Below are 22,531 nucleotides of genomic sequence, written 5' to 3' on the forward strand. Positions count from 1 at the left end.
AATGGACTTCCCCATTGTAATTTACAGACAACAAATTCATTTATTCCAACCCCCGCCCCCCAAACCTCTCCAAATAAGGATAATACTATAGAAAAAACCTGAAAAAGAAGAATATCAATAACGTGAGGGACGTCAGAAAGAAAAATCAGGGTGACTTTTAACTTGTAAAGCTCAGACACTGGCGGCCGCAGATGAGCCAAAAACCTACACTGACAATAAACTCAACAGTTCAATAAACTTGTGATGATTTCATTGAAGCTCAATGAAAATGAACCTCTTTCATTTCAACTTTTCCATGTCGTGGTGTATAGAAGTCCGTATTTGAGTCGCCCTTGGAAGGCTCCCTCACCTTCATGGGCTTCTGCTTTGGGATGGTCCATGTCCTGGGTGCCTTGACATTCTATTCACGTACCCCACGTTCGTGCTTCGCTAGTATTTTGTTATTAATTTCCATAGAAAGCATCTACGTTCTGGGTTCACCACTTTCTTTCTTAGGGCCCATGATGATTATTAAAAAAATACACAAAAGAGGCACCGATATAAAATGATGGCATACTAGAGACAGAAGCACACAGCAGATACGCATCCCATATCAGCGGCCCGGACCAAAGGCTGAGGGAAGCCGTAAGCTGGAAGCTGCCTGGCATTCTTTAAGGCCAGAGCGGCGAGCGGCGCCAATTAAGAAGATGCGGCGGCGTCATGAAGCGTATTCCAGTCCCAGGGTCTCATATTCGTATTGTGACATTTTTTGGGGTTTCAGGGATAAAATTTTCTCGAATTGCGCTTTGTATCGTAAAAAAATTGTATATAAGGTGATTTGTAGTTTAAGAGGCCACTGTATATCTATCTTGGTAGTTCCTCCAAGCCTGAGGTGGTTTGAGGGCATCTTCTGCCTCAAACCTCCCTGATTATCGATGGGTTTGACTTCCTGTTTCCTTCACGTTCTGCAGCCAGTCAAGATCAGGGGTGTCGAACAAACGGCCCGCAAGGAAGTTCAATCAGGCCCGCGTGATACTTTGAAATGAAAAATGCATAAAAGACAAGGATTTCATTTTTTCAAATAAATGCAATTCAAAAATTTTGGTCAGAGTAGACGACAAGCCTCATCAGTGAGACGGATCAATCAGCAGACTTTATCAATGTGACGTCTGCTGCTTTTTACAGGGTTGTTTCCACCCTGTTCTCCACCTCCCCGCTACGCCCTCATTTGCCAATTTGTCGTTATCAAAACAGAGAAAAGTAGATAAAGAGTGTAGAATTTTCAAAGAAAAATGGACTACGTCCTATTTATTTACGGAGATACTCGGGAAACCTTTGTGCTTGGTGTGTTTGCAACAAGTTTCGGTATTTAAGGAATATAATATTCGGCGCCACTATGGCAGCTTGCAAGGACAACTGAGAAGAGATAAGATCAACCAATTGCTGGCGGGTCTGAGGAAACAGCGCCCACTTTCACCCATCGCTGCGAAATCAGTGAACCAGCGGTAAAAGGCAGCTAGCTTATAGCTAGTGAAAATGTGCAATTTAATATTAGTCACCAGCTTCACTGCAAAAGAGTATGTTGGAATTCTACTGTTTATGCAACTCCATACATTTTCAGTATGTATTGTATGTGTTTGTCATGTTTCATGTATGAAGTTTAAACATTTACAGGACAGGTGAATACTTTCTTCCTTACACATTTAATAGTACTCTTTTTAGTTTGGAAGGTGTAGGCAGGGAATCAATTTAGATTTCATATGCACATGTGTAAATGGTTTAAAAATCCCTTTCTTTATAAGTCTCATTTAAACTTAAAGTGCATTACTGTATTTTTCAATACCAATTACTTGTTTGTGCCTTTGTGCGATCAGTGGGATCCGTTGCAATGCATACATGTGAATGATAAAAGTAAATGACACGTTTTTCTAAGGAAATATGAGGTGTTTCATGAAATGTTTCGTAAAAGGATTGTTCCTTAAATTCCAAGGAAAGACATGATATTTTGGTTATTTATTGCTGAGTATGCTATCATTTTAATGGTCCGGCCCACTTGACATCTACCTCGGGCGTATGTGGCCCGCTATGAGAAATGGGTTTGACACCCCTGGTCTAGATGGACTAGATTGAGTTTAGCTTAGCATCAGTCAGAGCGGTTTGTAGTTTGAGTTCCTGCCGAGTCCAGGAACCTTTTCTTCTGTGTCTGATCTCCAGACTCCACCCAGATTCTTCTTTACTTCTTCTGCTGGAATTCCTTGCAGGCGCCGCCTCTCTAACCCGGTTGCCTTGGTTACCTCCCATCTGTGTGCTGTAACTTGGATGTTTGCCCCCCCCCCCCAATCGGTTGGTCAGCTGACCATGATGCTATAACACGATTGGCTTACAGTGATGCTGCTCTTCTTCTTTAACACTGCTTGCGCCTCCCGCTGGACCTCCACCACCGACCCCCGTCTTGCCTCCTCCTCCACCTCCTCTGCTGCTCTGTCTGCGGCCCCACAGCCTTCAGGCAATGTATGGGTGACCCATGAGGAGATGGAGACCCTGGCAGCCCCCTCCAAGACGGTCAGTCCCCTCCAGCACGTCAGGAGTGTGTGTGTGTGTCTGTGTGTGTGTGTGGGCACTATCCTTTAAATAGGTGTTGGCCAATTTATAAATGTAATTTCCATGTCGATGAAACTCCATCCAAGTGAAGCAGTTAAATCGCAGGTGTATCTGCCAGGACATCCGTGTCTAACGTCCATCTTTACATTTATCTGTCGAACCATCGATAAAAGATCAGAAAATTAAGTATCAAAAAAAGGCCAAAGGTGATTGGCCTTCGTCCGTGTCGCCATGGAAACCAGACAGGGAACGGCAGCTCCGGCGTCGGGGATGAAAGGTGACGGGCGGCTCGTCCGCACCGGTGGGTTTGAGTCCAAAGATGGCCTGGGATTAAGGCGTTTTACCAGACCTAATAATCCGGACGAGATGTTTCTGCGTGTGCTGTGAAGGTGTTTGGATTACAGCTGGATTACAAAGATGCTCCTCTGGTCATCCCGTTAATCCCGTCTGCAGTGGCCTCTGTGGCTCCTCCTCCTCCTGCTCCTGGAAGCCGCCGCTTCTAATCCCTGTCCGAAAGTGATTTGTTTCTCTGTGGTTTGTTTTCCTGGCAGAAGTCGGAGTCGGAGGAGGGCAGCTGGGCGCAGGTCAGTCCTCACACTCACACACACACACACACACACACACACACACACACAGAGACTGAAACGTCGGTGTTGGACGGCGGGATGGAGCCTGGCTGTGGAACGCTGCCTCTGTGCCCTCAGACGCTGGCCTACGGAGACATGAACCACGAGTGGATCGGGAACGAGTGGCTGCCCAGCCTGGGCCTCCCCCAGTACCGCAGCTACTTCATGGAGTGCCTGGTGGACGCACGCATGCTGGACCACCTGACCAAGAAGGACCTGAGGGTCCACCTTAAGATGGTGGACAGCTTCCACAGGTGCGAGGCAGGGGGAGGGACAGTCCGCGTGTGGAAAACTACATTTTCAACCAAAGTCCTCAGACGTCCGTCGATCTGAAAGTCAAACTTTACACACTTTATTTTACAAATGGATTTTATTTGTATTCTTGAATCCTCACATTTTCGGGACCTTTTTACATGTTTTTTATTCAATGGATATGATTGTCATTGATTACTTATTTGTGGGCGTCATAGTAGTGGAGTGGTTAGAACGTCCTCCTCACAGCAGAAGGTCCCCGCTTGGATTCCCACAGGGTTCCTTCCTGTGTGGAGTCTCCATGTTCTCCCGTGTCTCCCGCGTGGAGTTCCTCAGGGTTCTCCGGGTTCCTCCCGCAGTCCAAACACACGCTGGAGGTTCACGGCGTGAATGTGAGTGAGAATCGATGCTTGGTGGGCGGCGAGCTCCAGGTGTCCCACCTGAGGGTGGCAGCTGGAGCTCCAGCAGCCCCAGCAGGAAGAGACTCGGACAACAGATGGAGGGGTGGACGCTAATGACTTCAGTTATTGTGATTCATTCGTTTTGCTCCATTTATTTTTGGCCTGCTTTTTTCCTTTTTTCCAAAACATTATATATTACATAAAAAAGATTGTGTGTGTATGTGTGTGTACAGGACGAGTCTCCAGTACGGGATCATGTGTCTGAAGAAGCTGAACTACGACAGGAAGGAGCTGGAGCGGCGGCGGGAGCAGAGCCAGCATGAGATGAGAGGTGACTTTCAGCAGGACGACCTGAAGAGAAACACACACACACACACACACACACACACACACTCCAGGACCCTGCAGGCCTTCTTTTAGGCTGCCGTTCTCCTGCAGATGTCCTGGTGTGGAGCAACGAGCGTGTCATCCGCTGGGTGCAGAGCGTGGGCCTGAGGGACTACGCCAACATCCTGCTGGAGAGCGGCGTCCACGGCGCCCTGGTCGCCCTCGATGACAACTTTGACTACAGCAGCCTTGCTCTGCTCCTCCAGATCCCCACCCAGAACACTCAGGTGCTCCTCCTGCTCCTCCATATCTACATCCGTCCTAGAGTCAGGGGTTTGACGTTTGAGTACAGCCATCCCGGTAGAAGATCTTTCTCCTGGGCCTTGCCGGTGCTCCGCGCCCCCGACCGAGGTCCGTCCAGGAACAAACCCTTCCCTCGGTCCGCAGACGTTCCGCAGACGTTCCGCAGACGTTCCGCAGACGTTCCGCAGACGTTCTGCTGTGGGTCTGGCACCACGCTGCTGACAGCAGAGGTGAAGCTGTTTGTTCTGTGATCTTCTGGCTTGCAGGCGCGCCAGATCCTGGAGCGAGAGTACAACAACCTGCTGGCCCTCGGCACCGACAGGCGGCTGGATGAGGTGAGCACATAATCTAAGATTACACCCGCCCCTGATCCCTGATTAGACCTTTCTGTAATCCCATAATAAAGATTCACCTTTAATCTCAGGTTGAACCTTCCAGAAAATCCCAGATTAGACCCGTCTGAACTCCCACACCTGTGCTCCCTCAGATTACCCCCACCTATAATTCCACAGATTAAACCAAACTGTAATCCAGCAGATTGAACCCGCCGGTAATCCCACGGATAGAACCTACATGTAATCCCAAACATTAAACACATCTGTAATCCTGCAGATTTCACCACTGCCACAGCACACCTCCCAGTAAACCTGCAGATTAAATCTACCGGTACCTGTAATCCCGCATGTTGTACCTCCCTGTAATCGCACAGGTTACATCTACCTGTAATCCCACAGATGAAATCTACCCGTGATCCCCGACTGGACCCGATTTAATCCCTGTAACGTTTCCATGAGAAGTCAGGCGGCGTCCGGACGGCCCCCTGTCGGTTAACCTTGTATTCTGATATTCATCTCTGAGCTGCAGATTAGCGTTGAATTAGGATCCCTTTTCCAATGTAGATGAATTCAGTCCTCCTGGCCGTAATCCTTCTCCTCCTCGGATCATTTGTCCCGTGACCCTGGAGTGAATCTTAAGCTGAGAGAGGGCGGCGTGAGCCGGCCGTTAATCCCCGGGTCTCCGGCGCCTGTTTCTCCTCCCAGTGTGATGACAAGGACTTCCGCGGCCCGTCGTGGAGGAGGCAGTTCCCCCCCCGCGACGTGCACGGCATCAGCATGATGCCCGGCTCGGCCGAGACGCTGCCCGCCGGCTTCCGTCTCACCGCCACCTCCGGACACTCCCGCAGACTCCCCCCCGAGGGTAAGCCAGAGAACCTCGCCGACAAATCATATCACCTATCTCAGATTATCCACCGCTCATCTGACAGACGATACACATCTAACCTGGCAGATTATCCAACTCAAACAACAGATTATCCATCTCTAACACAACAGATTATCCACCTCTAACAACAGATCATACGGCTCTAACACAATAGATTATACAACTCTAGCACAACAGATTATACACTTCTAATACAACAGATTATACACCTGGAGCACACCAGATTATACACCTGTAACACAATAGATTATACACCTCTAACAACTGATTATTCACCACTAACACAACAGATTATACACTTCTAATACAACAGATTATACCTCCTTAACACAATAGATTATACACTTCTAATACAACAGATTATACACTTGTAACACAACAGATTATCCACCTCTAATGCCAAATTATACGCCTCTAACACAATAGATTTTACACCTCTAGCACAACAGATTATACACTTTTAATACAACCAATTATACACCTCTGTCACAACAGATTACACATTTCTAATATAACAGATTAAGCATCAGTAAAACAAGAGGCTATTCACCTGCAACACAAGAGGTTATACACATCCAACACAACAGATTATACACCTCCAACACAACGGATTACACATCTGTAATACAACAGATTACAGACCTCTCACAACAGATTATACACCTCTAACACAACACATTATACACCTGGCAGGTTATCCACCGATATACCGACAGATTATCCATCTCTTACGTGATAGGTCATCCACTTGTAATCCCTTGATCTGTTTTTCTGTCTTTTATAATCTTACAATTAAGATTTTCTCCTTAATCTCCTTTTCCAGTAGATATTTCTCTTTCTTCTTGTTAATCACTGATTCCTTGTTTTAATTGCAGATTCTATCTGATATGTTCACATTAATCTGAACATATCTTATCGTTTCTTATCTTTTTACTTTCATTGAAGTATTTTATACTCACATATTTGACTTCGATTCAATTTCATTTCTCATTAATTAGTAGATTTTTTTAATCTGTGTTTTCTAATTTTGATCTCAAATGATCCCACTGATGATTTATTCTAAACTTTTAACTTTAAATTATTTTTTAAATCATTTTTTTCTTTTTCTTATAAATGCAGTTTTTTTTTCAATTTTATTTCTACTGAAATTACTAACTGTGGACAGTTTAATTATTTTAAATATGTCGTTTTATATTTAATTTGACATTTTGATATTTTTTCTGATAAATTGATGATTTATTTTTCAAACATTTTTAACCATAATCCCAAATAATAGATGTTTAATCAGAGCGCACCGGCTCAGCTCTGACAGGTGACTCAAATTCAAATTGTTTCTTCTTGCCCTCAGATTTGTATCTCTAATTTAGAATTTTTAATCCAGACCATTTCCTCATTGAGGATTTGCGGTGGTAATCTCAAACCAGATGTGTTTCCCTCCGTAATCCCGTGGATCGTTACTGCCCTGCAGGCCACAGACCTGAAACGAACCTGTCATACCTTGGCGGGGCGGCGGAGGTCAAGATGTGACCGTTAACCCATGTGCTTCCCGGATTAAGCCGCGTTCCTGCCGGATTAACCTGTGTGCCTGCCGGATTAACCCATGTGCCTGCCGGATTAAGTCGCGTGCCTGCCGGATTAACCTGTGTGCCTGCCGGATTAAGCCGCGTCCCCGCCGGATTAACCCATGTGCCTGCTGGATTAAGCCGCGTGCCTGCCAGATTAACCCGCGTGCCTGCCGGATTAACCCATGTGCCTGCCGGATTAAGTCGCGTGCCTGCCGGATTAACCTGTGTGCCTGCCGGATTGAGCCGTCTCCTGGCCAGGCGATCTCTGTGGGACGGTTTAATCCGGCGGGAGCTGCTGCTGACCTGTCTCTCTCTCTCCAGTCGTCCGCGAGGCGCTGGACGACAGTCCTGACGACATGTATTTGGATTGGTTTCAAGGTCAGCTATGCCCCTCTGAAGGTCGTGCCCCCCCCACCTGTCTGGTTCCACGTCCGTTCCCTCCTCTTCACCTGTGACGTCCTCCGTGTTCTCCACGTCTGCCGGTTCTCCCGAGAACCCGCGGGTCTAATGTATAGGTCTTTTGGAGCCTCTGAACCAGCCAATCAGCTTCCCCGGCCTCCCCGCCTGATTGGTTGGGTTGAGGCTGCAGATGTTTCCATGGTGACGCAGACCTTTGTTCATGTTCCCTAAATAAGTGAAGTGTCGAAGGTCTTCTCTGGGCCTTCTGTCTCTTTGAGCCGTCGGGTCGGGCCCCGCCCACTGCAATTAGACCGATGCTGACAAAGCAGGGGGAACGGAGCCGGTGCGCTCTGTGCGTGTGTGTGTGTGTGTGTGTGTGTGTGTGTGTGTGTGTGTGTGTGTGTGTGTGTGTGTGCGTGTGTGTGTCGTCGGTGTCCTCCGGCGGCGTGGACGGGGCCGGTACTGACTCCCTGTCTCCCCCCGCAGTCGGACCCTCGGCGGTGCAGCGGCTGGACGGCTCCACGGTGAGAACCTACTCCTGCTGAGAGGAGAAGAGGGCGGGACCTTTAACTGTACGCCGTATGTAACGCCTACTCTCCGTCCAATCACTGATCTTCTTTCAAACAGCAGGTGGAGGGGGAGGGGCAAACCCATCAATCAGTATAGCCATACAAATAGAAATTGATCAATTAGTTATTTCATTGATTAGTGGAGGATTCTTGAAATTGTTGCATGCCTTTGCATGAGTGAACATGTGAATGCATGAAAAGGAATGAGGGCCGTAGCCGGCGTTTAGTACAAACACATAAATGATGACTATATATTATCATGAGACATTCTTATAATTACTATGTGAATACATATTGTTATTCAATTATATGTTAGAATAATGACTGCGTGTTATTAGCTACGTCTGCATTAGGGGGAGACCCATGAGAGGACGCTTTAAAATACCAAGTAATACTTGTAAATACTACAATACTCTGGGAATGACAGGGGGCGGAGCTACCATCCCGGAGGTCTGGCCATGACGGCTGATTGGTCAAAGGGAACCTGACTCCCCCCTTCCCCCCGGCGTGCCGATAACCCCCCGACCCTCCCCCCCCAGGTCCAGTTCTGAGCGCGGACCACCAGCGGGGGGGCTCCTGGACGGGCCGACCGCCGAGGGACGGGCCAACCAGACAACTCGCACTGCCAAGAAGCCCCGCCCCCCCCCCGCCGCCCCCACCCAACCAGAGAGGGGCCCCCGGCGCCCTCACCCCCTTTCTACCTTTTCCATGTACAGTTACTGTCGAAGCGTAACGTACTGTGTACTTGTACTGCAGTTTATCTGTAAATGAGTATAAATACGCCATTTTCTAATCTATAGAGACATTATGTAGGACACATGAGACCCCCCCCAGCCTAGTGTGGTTTCCTTCTGTTTCCTGTGGAGTGTGATGGAGGGAGGGACAAGATGACGAACACTTCCAGTAGCCAAGGACTTTTCACTGTTGACTGATGGGAGGAAGCACCCCCCCCCCCCCCCCTTCGCCCCCCAACCACCCAGACCAGAGGACCTCAGCTTCTGTGGTGAAGGGGACGACCTGTTGCTTGTTGTGACTTTCATTGGTGAAGCTGTTTACTCCGGGAGGGTGTGTCTGTGTGTGTGTGTGTGTGTGTATGGAGAGGTCATGGGGGGCAGCTACACCCCCCCCCCCCCCCATTGTCTGTTTCAGTTCTTTCTGCGGCCCCAAGACAGAGACTGTAGCGTCCCTGTCTTGGATTTGCACCCACAGCTGAATCATGGACCCGTTTGTTTGTTTTTGTTTATTTATTTATTTCTTTGCTTTGATTTTTCTTGTACTTTGTGAGAAACTCACGTGTTGAACAAAAACAGTTTTCACTGTCAATAAAACACAAAGCGCAGATAGACTGGCTTCTTCTGTCAAACCCAACCCGCATCCACAGCCTCCGAGGGTCACCGGGCCAACCCCTGACCCCGACCCCTGACCCCCGAGACCCAGGTAAGTTGTTTTACAATATCTTGTCTATTACTATTTTTAAAACACTTTATTGTTGCTGAAAACTTTATTTGAGATCACAAAGACTAAAATACTTTCCAACCGCTCTGATTACTGCGTATCCATTCCTTTGTCCTGATTGCTGTATCCAGATTACTGGGGTCCGTCCGCCTGTCGGACTGTTTCCTGGATTGGGAGCTCCGTCCTCCCGAGCTGATTCCGCCCGTCGCTGCGTTCAGGCGCCGCGGGGCCTCACGGTTCTTTCCACCTGCAGCTCCACATCTCTGAACACATCAGGGTCCTCGATGGTCGGGGTAATCTGGGGGTGTTCAATGTTGCCAAAGTCATTTTTACCGGATTTCAATCTTTTCATTGATTTAATCCCAGAATTCAAACTGATGATTCTAATATTTCTACAATCTGTAAATAAGAGGACTATAATCAGTACATAATTTGAATATAATCATACACACTCTGAAGGGAAGCGCTCCAGGTGGTGTGCGTGTTTGTGTCAGTATGCGCGCACGTGCGCTGTCACCTGGTAAGGCTTGCCGTTGACCAGGCTGGCCAGCGCCGAGCGGGGGATTTTCCCAGAGCGAGTCTTGGGGAGGGCGCCGACGAAGATCACCTTCCTGAAGGCGGCCACCGGCCCGATGGAGTCCCTCACCAGCCCGACCACCTCGGCCTCCAACCGTGCCTCGGCCTGCCGCACCCCTGCGGACCAGAAGAACCCCATGAGAGGCGGGGAGCGGGTCGCCGCCATCGAGAGAGGGATCCACATCCACGGAGACCCACCGTTCTTCAGGACGCACAGAGCCATAGGAACGTGGCCCTTCAGAGGGTCCTCCAGGCCCACAACCGCACAGTCTGCCACTGCAGGGTGCTGCAGCACCGACTGCAACACACACACGGACACACACACAATGACGGAGCTCTCCACTGTGGCGGCGACGACCGGGTGAAGCTCTGCCCACCTCCTCCAGAGCTCCAGCGGAGAGCCGGTGTCCGGCCACGTTGATGACATCGTCAGACCTGGACATGATGTAGAGGAAGCCCTCCTCGTCCACAAAGCCCGTGTCCATGGTGTCATAGTAACCCTTGCAGGACACACACACACACACACACACACACACACACCCTTATTTCCACAGCTGCATGTGTGATGGACAGAATGTCAACAGGTTTGACACCTGGGAGCAAGAGGAGGCTGTCAGAGAGCAGGAGCTCCATCCTGACGTGGAATCAGGGTCTGCAGGGCTGGATGGAGCCGCCAGAGGGCGCCTTCACACCACACACCCCCTGGAGACCTCCACAGAGCTACATCCATGAAGCCCCCTCACACCCCCTGGAAACCTCCAAGAGCTACATCCAGGTTATCCACCGGCCAGATGTTCAGGGGAATGACTGCAGTGAAGACCAGAAGACACTCACAGGGAACTTTGAGAAGTAGAGCTGCCTGAAGAGGTCCTGGTTCTGCCACAGAGACAACGCTGCCCCTGGTGGGAGGGGGAGTCTGAGGGTAGAAGAGCGTACTGTTAGATTCATGGATGGATCCTGAAAAGACAAAAAGAAAAACAAAAGAAATGAAAATAAACTCCCAGAGTACTCTGCTGTGGCGGATGGTTCCTCCACCAGGGAGGAACCAGCTACAAATTATTAGAAGCTAAAAAAATTCATGTGGGAATGTTCTTATCTTGGTGACTGGACTTAAATTTCTTCACTTGAAGACGTTTCAGCCCTCATCTGAGAGGCTTCTTCAGTTCGATTGACCTGTGGGGAGTTTCAATATAACTGCCAAAGTCCCGCTGTTCGGCTGCGGACCTGCTTCCTACACCGAGGGCTCGGCCGCAGCCTCCGGTAAGGCTAAAGGGGGAGATGTGTATGTGTGTGTGTGTGTGTGTGTGTGTGTTTGTGAACAGCTGGTGCTGTGGAAACGTGTGGACTGTAGGGAAGCACTGTTCACCAGACGTGGAGTTTTTGATGCTTAAATGGCATCCCTGTAATCTATCGAAGGAATTCTGTGCCGCTGTTTCCGTCCCGCCGCGGTCTACCTCCACGGCAGGCTCCATGGCATCATCAGATGATGGTGGCGACTTCAAGCAGGGCAGCTTGCAGACCGTACTCCCCACGTGCCACTAACATGTGCATATTCCCACAAGAACACCCTGGACCATGGGTACAGAGAGAAGCTGGATGGCTTCTACTCCACTGCTGACCCAGGCTGGATGTGGCAAGGCCTGTAGCACATCACGGACTACAGGTCTACCACCGGCATTGACATATCCGGTGACAGCCTGCCGGATAACTTCAACATCTTCTACGCCCGCTTCAAGAACCCCGACCACAACACAAGAGGTGAGTCACACACATGACGGGACTGCCGACGCCCCACTCACTCCTCGGTGCTTTGAGAGAGCGGTGCTAGCACACATTCAGAATGACATCCCGGAAACCTTCGACGCCCTGCAGTTCGCACATCAGCCCAACGGGTCCACCTCAGATGCCACGGTAGCAGCCCTCCACTATTCCCTCTCCCAGATGGAAACAAAGACTCCTCCATCAGGATGCTCTTTGTGGACTACAGCTCCATATTCAACAGTCATATTCCTCAAACTCACAACAATGTACACCCCTGGCCGGCTATTTCCCATCAGTACATTTCCTACACTGTGAATGTGATAATAAACGCTTTGAATGTACACATATGCATATATGTATATACATGCATACTACTGTGTGAGTTTAATCGGATAATTTCCAGATGATTCAGGCTCTTAAACATCTTGAGGCAAAGTGACCCTGAGCGTTGTTCCTTGATATCCTTTCCAAGGTCTTCTCTTTGAAGCAGTTCAACACAGCCCAGGATTTCCAAGATAAAATTTCGAGATGTTACCAGCTGAGCGTCTCACCTCACCACGATGTTTCCAAGAATCCTCGGCTTAGCCTCACGCATGTTGTCATCAATCACCATGACTGGAGGCGGAAGAATAGGAGGGAGAAGGTGTCAATCATTTCCAGTCAAAAGTCAATGATTATACAAAATAATTTGGCTCGCTGGTCCTGGTCCTAGTCGTGGTCCTGGTCCTGGTCATGGTCATGGTTCTGGCCCTGGCCCATGTCATTGTCCTGATCCTGGTTGTAGTCCTGGGTCTGGGTCTGGTCACGGTCATGGTCATGTGTCTGGTCATGGTTATGGTTTTAATTCTTGTCCTCAGATGCCACAGTGGTGGCCAGTGGTGCTAGTTCTAGTTCTAGTTCTGGTCCTTGTCCTCCTGATCCTAGGTCTGGTCATGGGTCGGGCCTTGGTCTGGTCATGGTTGTTGGTCTGGTCATGGATCCGGTTCTGGTCCTGGGTCTGGTCATGGTCCTGGTCCTGGAGGTCCCTCCCTCACCGTTGTACCCCGGCACCGGTTTGCCTGCCTGGCCAGCAGGGGGCGCCAGGGAGTTTCCGAGACCCACACAGGTGGAGGTGATGGCTGAGCCGGTTTCTGGCGAGGAGGAGAGGAGATCTTTGCATTAACCTAAGCTTGAGGAGGAGGCGTCGACCTACATAGGGAACCATGCCAGGTCCTCAGGGTTCTCCTGGCCTGCACCAACTGTCTGTGCTCCACTTACAGCGGAGACATGGAGGTTTTCTTCCGCTCTGAACACACCTGAGGGTGGTGTCACCATGTGCACCCTCACACCACCTAAGATCCATCATACCACCTGTGCACCGTCACACCCCTGATAGACTCATGGAGGTGGCATTGCAATCAAAGAGAAGAAACAAGGAATGGCTTTCGAGTCAAATGTTTGTGTGTGTGCGTGTGTGTGTATGTGTATGAGTGTGCGTTTGCGTGTGTATGTGAGTGTGCGTGTGCATGTGTATGTATGTGTGAGTGTGCGTGTGTATGTGTGTGTGAGTGTGCTTGTGCATGTGTATGTGTGTGTAGTGCAGTGCAGTGGTGCCGAGGAGGAGACGAATGAGATGGATCACGTAAAGCTGGCGGCGCGATTCACGTTGGACTCTTCCAAAACAGCGAAGCCCCCCACATCATCAGCAACCTCTGCTGTCAGCCCTCCTCCACTGGGCTCTGAGAAGAGTGGGCAGATGATTATCAGCTGGGGTTCAGGAGGACAGCAGGGGAGGGGAGGTGGGTCTGCTAACACCCACCAGCCAGAGGCTCACCGAGCTGAACCACAAGGCACTCGGGCTGGGGTGGGGGGGTATAGGTTCCTGCAGGGGAATGCGGAGATTCTGAACCACCTCCAGAAGATAATAGACCAGAGATAGAAACTGAAGGGTAGAACGTCCCCAAGCAGGAGCCTGGGTGGAAGAACGTCCACCAGGAAGGACCTGGAACATGAGACTTCCGGTGACAACACACATGGACCTCAGGCTTTTCTTTTTCACCTTAGCTAGGACAGCTGGTTGGCTCAGTTAGTGTACGCTGTTAGCTAGCACCATCAGCTCGCATGATCAGTTTGCCCGGTAAGGCGTTCAGACCCACTGTCTGAATCTTTCCTCAACGCTACTTCATCTTTTCAGACTTCCATCTCTGTGGAAAACCCTGGTCTCCACATCTCCAAGGCCAATGACCGAAGCCGCCCGAGACCAGAACCGGAGGATCATACAACTACCGTCATTGATCCTGCGGGGGGGTGGGTTGGTTCCGGGGCGGCAGTTCAACCACAGGAAGTTCCTGCAGTGATGTCTCCTGTCAAGGCCAGTGGATATGTAAAGCACACTTATCTCACTGATGGGCCGGGGAGGAGATGAAGGTTCAAAGATCAGCTCAGATCATGATGAGTCATTGGTCAGGGTTCCAGAAATATCTTCTACAAGTCCTCTGACATTTGACCTCAGAGGGTTTCAAACAACCTGATGACAAATGGAAATTGCTTGGAGAACCTGGGATGGAAACCAGAGCAGAAATAGAAGCAGAAGCCCAGAGATGGAGGACATCTGGGACTTAAAGGGTCCACTGAGCGATGTGTTTCATCTACAGTGCCTATCATAAGTATTCGCCCCCTTGGATGTTTTACTCTTTTAGTGCTTTCATAAATCACTCATGGTCAATAAAGTTTGGCTTTTTAACACAAAAATTTATTGGAAAAACTCTTTAATGTCAAAGTGAAAACAGACTTCTACAAAGTAAATTAAAAACATATAAATAGATATAATTGTTTGCATAATTAATCACCCCCTTTTTAAGTTAATGATCTAATTCAATAGAGGTCCATCAAATCTTGCCGATAACCTCACATTTAGTGAAATGAAGATCACCTGAGTGATGTGGCTATGCTTCAAGTGATTGAGGTATAAAACACCTGTGTCCAAATGCTCCAGACTGGTGGATCAGTATTCTTGGCGACAATTACACCAAGGAGACAGAAGAACACTCCAAGCAACTCAGGGAAAGGCTGATTGAGAAGTACAATTCAGGGGATGGATACAAAAAAAATCCAAGGCATTGAACATCCACCAGTGAAATCCATTATCAAGAAATGGAAGAAATAAGGCACTTGAGTGAATCTGCTTGGATCAGGCTGCCCTCGAAAACTAAGTGTCTGTCCAAGTAGGAGACTAGTGAGAGAAGCAATCAAGACCTCTACGACTGCTCTGGAGGAGTTACAAGCTTCAGCTGCTGAGATGGGAGAGACTGTGCATACAGCAACTGCTGCCCGGGTTCTTCAGCGGTCAAAGCTTTATGGGAGAGAGGCAATGGTGAAGCCACTGTTGAAGAAAAGTCATTTAGATCTCGACTAGAGTTTGCCAAAAAGCACGTGGAAGACTCCATGGTCAAGTGGAAGAAGATTCTTTGGTCTGATGAGACCAAAATCGAGCTTTTCGGCCATCCGACAAGACATCATGTTTGTCGGAGACCAAACAAACACCATCACCAAAAACACACCATCCCCACTATTAAGCATGGTGGTGGTAGCATCGTGCTGTGGGGATGTTTCTCAGCGGCCGGACCTGGAAGGCTTGTAAAGATAGAGGGCAGATTGAATGCTGCAGAAATCATGGGGGACAATCTTATTCAGTCTGCAAGAGAACTATGGCTCAGGAGAAGATTTATTTTCCAGCAAGACAATGATCTGAAGCAGTGCAAAAGCTACACAGGAAGGGTTCAAAAAGAAGCAGGTAAATGTTCTGGAGTGGCCGAGTCAAAGCCCAGACCTCAATCCTACAGAGAATTTGTGGCTGGACTTAAAAGGGGCCGTTCATGCCCGATACCCACGCTGCCTGACAGAGCTTGAGCGGTTTTGAAAGGAAGAATGGAGTAAAATTGTGTGTGCGGATGAACGAGACTTATCAAGACTCATCCACACAAACTCACTGCTGTGATTGCATCCAAAGGTGCATCTACAAAATACTGACTGGAAGGGGGTGATTAATTATGCAAACAATTATATTTCTTTATATATTTTTTTTTTCATTGACATTACTTTGAAGAAATCTGTTTTCACTTTGACATTAGTGTTTTTCCAATAAACTTTTGTGTCAAAAGCCAAATTCTATTGACCATGATTGATTTATGAAAGCACTAAAAGGGTAAAACATCCAAGGGGTGGATACTTATGATAGGCCGATGTATATGGACTATCTGGAGAGTTTTCCTACCCGTCTGCCACCAGTGGTCCAGGACTGGAACCCCGAAGCTTCTCTTGGCCCATTCCAGCGTCTCCACGTCACAGCGTTCCCCCGCCAGGAACATCGACCGCAGTCTGCAACCGACAACCAGTCCAGACCGTAAGGAGCCAGGAGGAGGAGGTTCAAAGAGAAGAAGTAGAGGTAGAAGACCCCTCCCCAGGTAAAGACTCTCCCTCTGATCGCCGATCAAACCCAGTCACTTACAATTAGGTCTTTTGGATGGCTAATATACTCTTATCCTCCTCCTTCTCACCCATCTTTCTGCGACATACTCTGCCTGGTGGTGGCACCTCCAGCCTCAACATAAGCATAAGTAACTTGACCTATCTCCACCCTCTCTTCACTGCCTACTGTTTTCACCAAAGAAACCAGGGTGGAAACATGAGAGACTTCACTGACCATCCAGCCCTGATGCTGGACAACCAAATACACGCCCTGCTTATGCTACCATGCCAGACCTGCACAACACAGGAGGGACACTGATGGTATGTTTTGTTTTAAATCGGTGAAATAAATTTTCATTCAAGACCTTGGAGAAATAAGCGGGTGGGTTCTTAGAGGAGATATGCTCTTGACTAATCAGCAGCCTGACCTTGAGAAGATCATGAAGGTCACTGTCTGCGCCAGACCTTTGCATGTTTGCTACTGCAGACCTTAATGTGTGGACTACTGCAGACCTTTACGTGTAGACTACTGCATACTTATACTTGTGGACAATGAAGAACTTTGCATGTGGACTACTGCAGACCTTTACGTGTAGACTACTGCAGACCTTTGCATGTGTGCTACAACAGTAATACACATGTGTGCTACTGCAGACATATACATGTATAATACTGAACACGTGAATCCTCATGTATACTACAGCAGATCTATAGTATACAGAAGTATACATGTATAGTAATGCAGCCTCGGGGCAGCACTGGCCCGTGTCTCTCCAAGCCTGCCCTGGGGGGGCACGGAGCAGTGCCTCCCTGTGCCGGTCCCAAGCCCGGATAAACGCAGAGGGTTATGTCAGGAAGGGCATCCGGTGTAAAACTTTTGCCAAAACCAAACATGCGAGTCAACCTGGCTGACAGATGAGGTTAGACAGGAATCTCCATGGACCATGATGTTTGCAGATGACATCGTGATCTGTAGTGAGAACAGAAAATAGGTAGGGGAAAATCTAGAGGTGGAGGTATGCTCTGGAAAGGAGAGGAATGAAAGTTAGTCGCAGCAAGACAGAATATATGTGTGTGAATGAGAGGAACTCGGGTGGAACGGTGAGGCTACAGGGAGTGGAGATCAAGAAGCTGGAGGATTTCAGGTACTTAGGGTCAACAGTCCAGAGCAATGGAGAGTGTGGAAAAGAGGTGAGGAGACGGGTCCTAGCAGGTTGGAATGGGTGGAGAAAGGTGTCAGGGGTACCAAGAGATAGAAGCCAGTGGTGAGACCAGAGATGATGTTTGGACTAGAAACTGTTCCAATGACCAAAAGACAGCAGGCAGGACTAGAGGTTGCAGAGATGAAGATGTTGAGGTTCTCTTTGGGAGTGACCAGGATGGAGAGGATCAGGAATGAGTCTATCAGAGGAACAGCACATGTTAGATGTTTTGGAGAGAAGGTCAGAGAAGCCAGACTGAGATGGCTGGGTCATGGACAGAGGAGGGATAGAGAATATATTGGTAGACGGATGCTGGAATTGGAGCTGCCAGGAAAGAGGTCTCGAGGAAGACCAAAGAGAAGATTTATGGACGTAGTGAGAGAGGATATGAAGGTAGTTGGTGTGAAAGAGGAGGATCCGGAGAATAGGGTTAGATGGAGAAAGTTGATTCGCTGTGGCAACCCCTGAAGGGAAAAGCCGAAAGAAGAAGAAGAAGAAGTATATATGTATAGTGTTGTCTACATGTAGTACACAGGTAAGCAGCAGTATCTATACTGCACAAAAAGACCGGTCTGCCCTCAATCACTGAGATGAAACATCTCTTGTGTGTGGTGTCCCTCAGCTGGACCTGGTGTCCACTGGCTCCTACCTGCTGAGGGGGTGTGGCCTCCCGAAAGCCGCCTGGGGGTCCTGCTGGCGGATGGCCCTGATGGCTGTAGGCGCAGTGAACATGGAGGCGGCACCGTGCTCGGAGAGGACGCGGAAGAACGCCCCTGGATCCGGAGTCCCCACAGGTTTACCCTGAAGAAGAGGGAGATGGCCACAGGTAAGATTTGGAAGTCTGGCTGCGTGTGTTCATTCAGTCAAGTGACAGAGGTCCAGGCCCTGAAGGTCTATGGAGCCACTGACACTCACCTCGTACAGGATGGTGCTGTTGCCATGAAGAAGAGGCCCGTAGCAGATGTAGGAATGTCCGACCACCCAGCCCAGGTCCGACGCCGCCCACCAAACCTGGGCCCACAGATGGAAGGTCAAAGAAGTTCGAGTGTACAAGTAGGTCATGTTGCCATGGCTACCATGGCGCCTTTACTCATCTCCCATCTAGATATCTTGATACTGCGAGAATACAGCGGTTCTGCCCATGGAGAACCTCCAACCTCGCCGGCCAGAGGCTCTGTTTTCGTACATCCCCAGGTCGGAGTCCGTAGATGTTGGACATGGTCCACGTCAGCATGACGGCGTAGCCTGCTGTGTCCCTCACTACGCCCTGCGGAGCGGCGACAAGAACAGGTCAGCGACCTCCGCCCGCCTGCCTGGGGCTGGAGACACAGGGTGCATGGATGAAGTGACTGTCCCAGACCTTGGGGGTCCCTGTGGTCCCTGACGTGTAGAGCACATAGAGGGGATGGGATGACGGGACGGGGACACAGGCCTGCGCCTGGGACGACGCCATTTCTTCATCCCAGTCCAGAGTCAAGGCTGGACCAAGGGACACCTTCTCCTGGAACCGACACGGGTGCTGTGTTTGCTTTGAAAACACACACTCAAACACACACGGTTGAATGCAGGTGGTTTATCTCTGCCTACCATGCTGGGCCTGTTGTAGACCAGGACCTTGGAGGGCCTGTGGGAGCTGAGCTTCAGGGCCTTCTCCACCAGGGGCAAGTACTCCACCCTCCGGCCCGGCTCCACACCGAAGGAGGCTGTCACTATCAGTTTGGGCTGAAGGAGAAGAGCCGGGAAACAAAGGTGAATTTATCTTCTCGCCGGCAACCCCTTCGGTTCTTCTGGACTCCAACCTTGGCATGGTCGATGCGGACGGAGAGCTCCTTGGAGGCGAAGCCCCCGAAGATGAGGCTGTGGGGAGCGCCGATCCGAGCGCACGCCAGCATGGCGACCATGGCCTGGGGCACCATGGGCATGTAGATGACCACCAGTTCGCCCGTCCGCACGCCGTTCTTTACCAGGACCCCCGCCAGCCTGGACACCTGCACCACAGAAGATTCATCTGAAACATCGGCCGTCATCTCAGCTCCACGTCCACGGGTTCATGTCAGGCTTCCCTTTCTTGCGTGAACCCGCCCCCGGTCTCTGTGGGTTCCCAGGGGAGCCCCGGGGCCAGGGCTGCATCCTGGGGTTTCAACACAACAATCACCTTTCAGTTTAATGCGCCAGTCACACATCTTCCCAACATCTCCACAGGAGACCACGTGTTGGTCCACGGGAGATGATGAGGCACTTAACCCTTCCAAGTCACGACAGCTTTTGAAGGACGCCCCCTGAGGTTGTTGAATCCGGACGGGTTCCCCAACGGTTACCTGGTCCTGGAGTTCTCTGAAGGTGATGACCTGCTTGGTCCCTGTCACCGGGCTGTCGTAGATGATGGCGGCCTGCTCGCCGCGCCCGCCGTCCACGTGGCGGTCCACAGCGTTGTAGCACATGTTCAGCTGCCCGCCGACAAACCTGGGGAAAACAACGACGGAAGGAGAATAGGTCCTGCAGCTCCACCCGGCAGACCTCGGAGAAGAACCTCCATCCACTGATTCCAGATACAAGCAACTGCTGTCTGCGGGGGTTCCAGGACCACGACCTCCTCATTGACTGGTTTGGTTCATCTCAACCCAGGCTTAGGACCTCGCAAGGTAACAGGAAGTGTCTGTATATACATAGAAAAATATATCTCCTCTGCATCTTCTCTCACACCATCTAACCTCCTGTCCTCTCTCTCCCTCCACCTTAAATCCCCCCCCTGGTCTTCTAGACCTCCTTCCCTGCAGCTCCAACCTCAGCGTCCTGCTACCTAGATCTTCTCCATCCCGCCTCTGTCCATATCCAAACCATCTCCGTGTGACTTTCTCTCCAGAACATCGACCGTGTGCTGTTCCTCTGACGGACTCCTTCCTGATCCTCTCCGTCTTCCTCCTTCCCAAAGAGGAACCTCCACATCTTGCTTTTCTCTGTTGCCACCAGTCCTCTGGCCATTCCAACATCTTCTCCACCCTCTCTGTAGCTCTGGTCTGTTGATCTTCGCTGCTTAACCTCCTCCACCCCCTTCCTGTCCTCCTGCCTGGGGCCCCAGGGGTTCCTCTCGGGTTCCTCTCCTCCTCGTGGATTGTCTCTTGCTGCTGCTGACCTTCATTGCCCCCCCCCCCAGCACCTACCATTCGGGGAAGACGGGGTCGCGTACGTGCACCGTGCGGCTCCAAGTCCGGTCCCAGTGCACGCGCTGCGCGGCCTCGGCCCAGAACGCCTCGGGCCGGTCGCGCGCCGCGGCGAAGGCTCGTGCGTACGTCGCGTCCGAAGCGCACGTCCGCGTGAGCGAGAGCGTGCACGCGTCTACTGCGGCGCGTGGCACCGTGCGCGCGGCCCACGGGCTCGTCCCGCGCAGGATCCGTGCCAGGTGTGGACGCATGGCCGCACTCCTTCTTCTTCTTCTTCTACTTCTTCTTTTTCTCCTTGTTCTCCTAGTTCTTATTCTTCTGCTTCTACGCTGGCCGTCTCGTGCCTCCGGGCTGCACCTACCACGCGCGCGAACTCTGACCTGGATGTGATTGGCGCAGGAGGAGCTGTGTGTGTGTGTGTGTGTGTGTGTGTGTGTGTGTGTGTGTGTGTGTGAGTGTGTGTGTTACGCAACCCAGCGCTGAGCTGCTCTTGAAGCCCCCCCCCCTTCACACACACCGCGGAATGAGACTTTCAAAGTAAAAGTGGGAGCTCCATCCCATCACACACACCTTTCAAAGTAACAAGGCTTCTCCAGGCGCGGATCAGACCTCCTCACGTGACCACCACTCATAAATATGTATATGGGTTGGGGGGGGGGTGACCTTTGCCCTCCTCTTACTGTTTACCAAAGGCTGGGGAGGGATTTACTCATCACTGATAGGACACACACACACAAACAAACACACACCATACACACACACATACACACACACACACACAAACAAACACACACCCATACAAATGTACACACACACATTCATACACACACAAACACAGGCATACACACAGACATATAGACACACATACACATACTTGTGTGTGTGTGTGTGTGTGTGAGCAGAGGTAGGACATGCTCTGGTGTGTCTCCTGGCAGCACACCAGTGAAGCTCTCCCACTGTGTGGGACCACCATGGATGAACCTGAGCAGAAGGTGCAGCTTCGGTCCACGGGATTCAAACCTGCACCATCTAATCTGTCATTTCTGCCCTTTCAGGTCACTCCATTCCTGAAGGTCACCATCGATTTCCTGCTAATCCCATATCATGCCTTGCTGGTTTCATTGTGGAGTCTAACCCCAGGTGATCTTCAGTCCTGATGTGGAGTCTAACCCCAGATGATCTTCAGTCCTGATGTGGAGTCTAACCCCAGGTGATCTTCAGTCCTGATGTGGAATCTAACCCCAGGTCTCCTTGCTGGTCCAAGTCATTCCAGATCATTTAAAGGGCAATTTCAGATGAAGCCTCTTAATCCCAGCAGACGAGTTTATCAGGCTGTAAACTTCCATTACTTCCTGTCCTTCATGTCCATGAAGAAGCTGAAGCAGAAGCCCGCCCTCTGAGTCTGGTGACGTGCGCTGTATGACGGGCCCCGGCCGACCAGATTACGGTGGATTAAGATTAGCCGCTGGATGAATCTGCCGAGCCGCGATGCTGCGGGTGAAGCGGTGAAGAACCCGTTCTCAGTGAGCGGGCCTGAAGTAATCCCCCAATCCAGAGGAGACCATAAGCTCCCTCTGACCTCTTTCTGCAACCACCCAAGCTCCTCTCCATCCTCCAGCAGGGGATGACCAATCAGGGGACAGGACATGGACCTTTGGAGGAAGAACATTAATGTGGGACAACTGGA

The 22,531-nt window shown here is 50.3% G+C and overlaps 2 protein-coding genes across 14 annotated transcripts in view; one reads left to right on the forward strand and one right to left on the reverse strand.

The window, feature by feature from the left end:
* Window positions 1-9,576, forward strand: part of ppfia2 (PTPRF interacting protein alpha 2) — a 58,221-nt gene extending 48,645 nt beyond the window's left edge. For 3 of the 10 annotated variants that reach the window (XM_086147349.1, XM_086147348.1, XM_086147357.1), the window contains 9 exons: window positions 2,479-2,541; window positions 3,132-3,460; window positions 4,093-4,190; window positions 4,298-4,473; window positions 4,756-4,824; window positions 5,530-5,686; window positions 7,597-7,653; window positions 8,161-8,253; window positions 8,783-9,576. In XM_086147349.1, coding sequence (XP_086003475.1) covers window positions 2,479-2,541; window positions 3,132-3,460; window positions 4,093-4,190; window positions 4,298-4,473; window positions 4,756-4,824; window positions 5,530-5,686; window positions 7,597-7,653; window positions 8,161-8,219 — 1,008 coding nt within the window. In that variant the 3' untranslated portion in view covers window positions 8,220-8,253; window positions 8,783-9,576. The remainder of the gene's footprint in view (window positions 1-2,478; window positions 2,542-3,131; window positions 3,461-4,092; window positions 4,191-4,297; window positions 4,474-4,755; window positions 4,825-5,529; window positions 5,687-7,596; window positions 7,654-8,160; window positions 8,254-8,782) is intronic. The other 7 variants (XM_086147355.1, XM_086147350.1, XM_086147351.1 and 4 more) reach the window with 7 other exon arrangements.
* Window positions 9,469-22,472, reverse strand: acss3 (acyl-CoA synthetase short chain family member 3). 4 transcript variants are annotated; one of them, XM_086147360.1, is made up of 16 exons: window positions 21,415-22,472; window positions 20,002-20,146; window positions 19,483-19,671; window positions 19,271-19,405; window positions 19,044-19,184; window positions 18,870-18,950; window positions 18,599-18,694; window positions 18,333-18,484; window positions 16,288-16,391; window positions 13,070-13,165; window positions 12,587-12,650; window positions 11,109-11,190; window positions 10,652-10,774; window positions 10,473-10,572; window positions 10,216-10,391; window positions 9,469-9,996 (listed from the first exon to the last, which is right to left on the reverse strand). In XM_086147360.1, exons 1-16 carry the CDS (start codon window positions 21,474-21,476, stop codon window positions 9,913-9,915), a joined length of 1,830 nt encoding a protein of 609 aa, XP_086003486.1. In that variant the 5' UTR covers window positions 21,477-22,472; the 3' UTR covers window positions 9,469-9,912. The 4 variants fall into 4 exon arrangements, with proteins under 4 accessions (XP_086003486.1, XP_086003487.1, XP_086003485.1 ...); XM_086147361.1 differs by having other exon boundaries at window positions 20,002-20,339; window positions 21,415-22,470; XM_086147359.1 differs by lacking the exon at window positions 21,415-22,472 and adding an exon at window positions 20,845-21,221.
* Between the last annotated feature and the right edge of the window lie 59 nt (window positions 22,473-22,531).

Source organism: Fistularia commersonii, chromosome 5 (genome assembly GCF_037954325.1).
Source record: "Fistularia commersonii isolate RoL2024-O1a breed Wild chromosome 5, RoL_Fcom_v1.0, whole genome shotgun sequence".
NCBI lineage: Eukaryota > Metazoa > Chordata > Actinopteri > Syngnathiformes > Fistulariidae > Fistularia > Fistularia commersonii.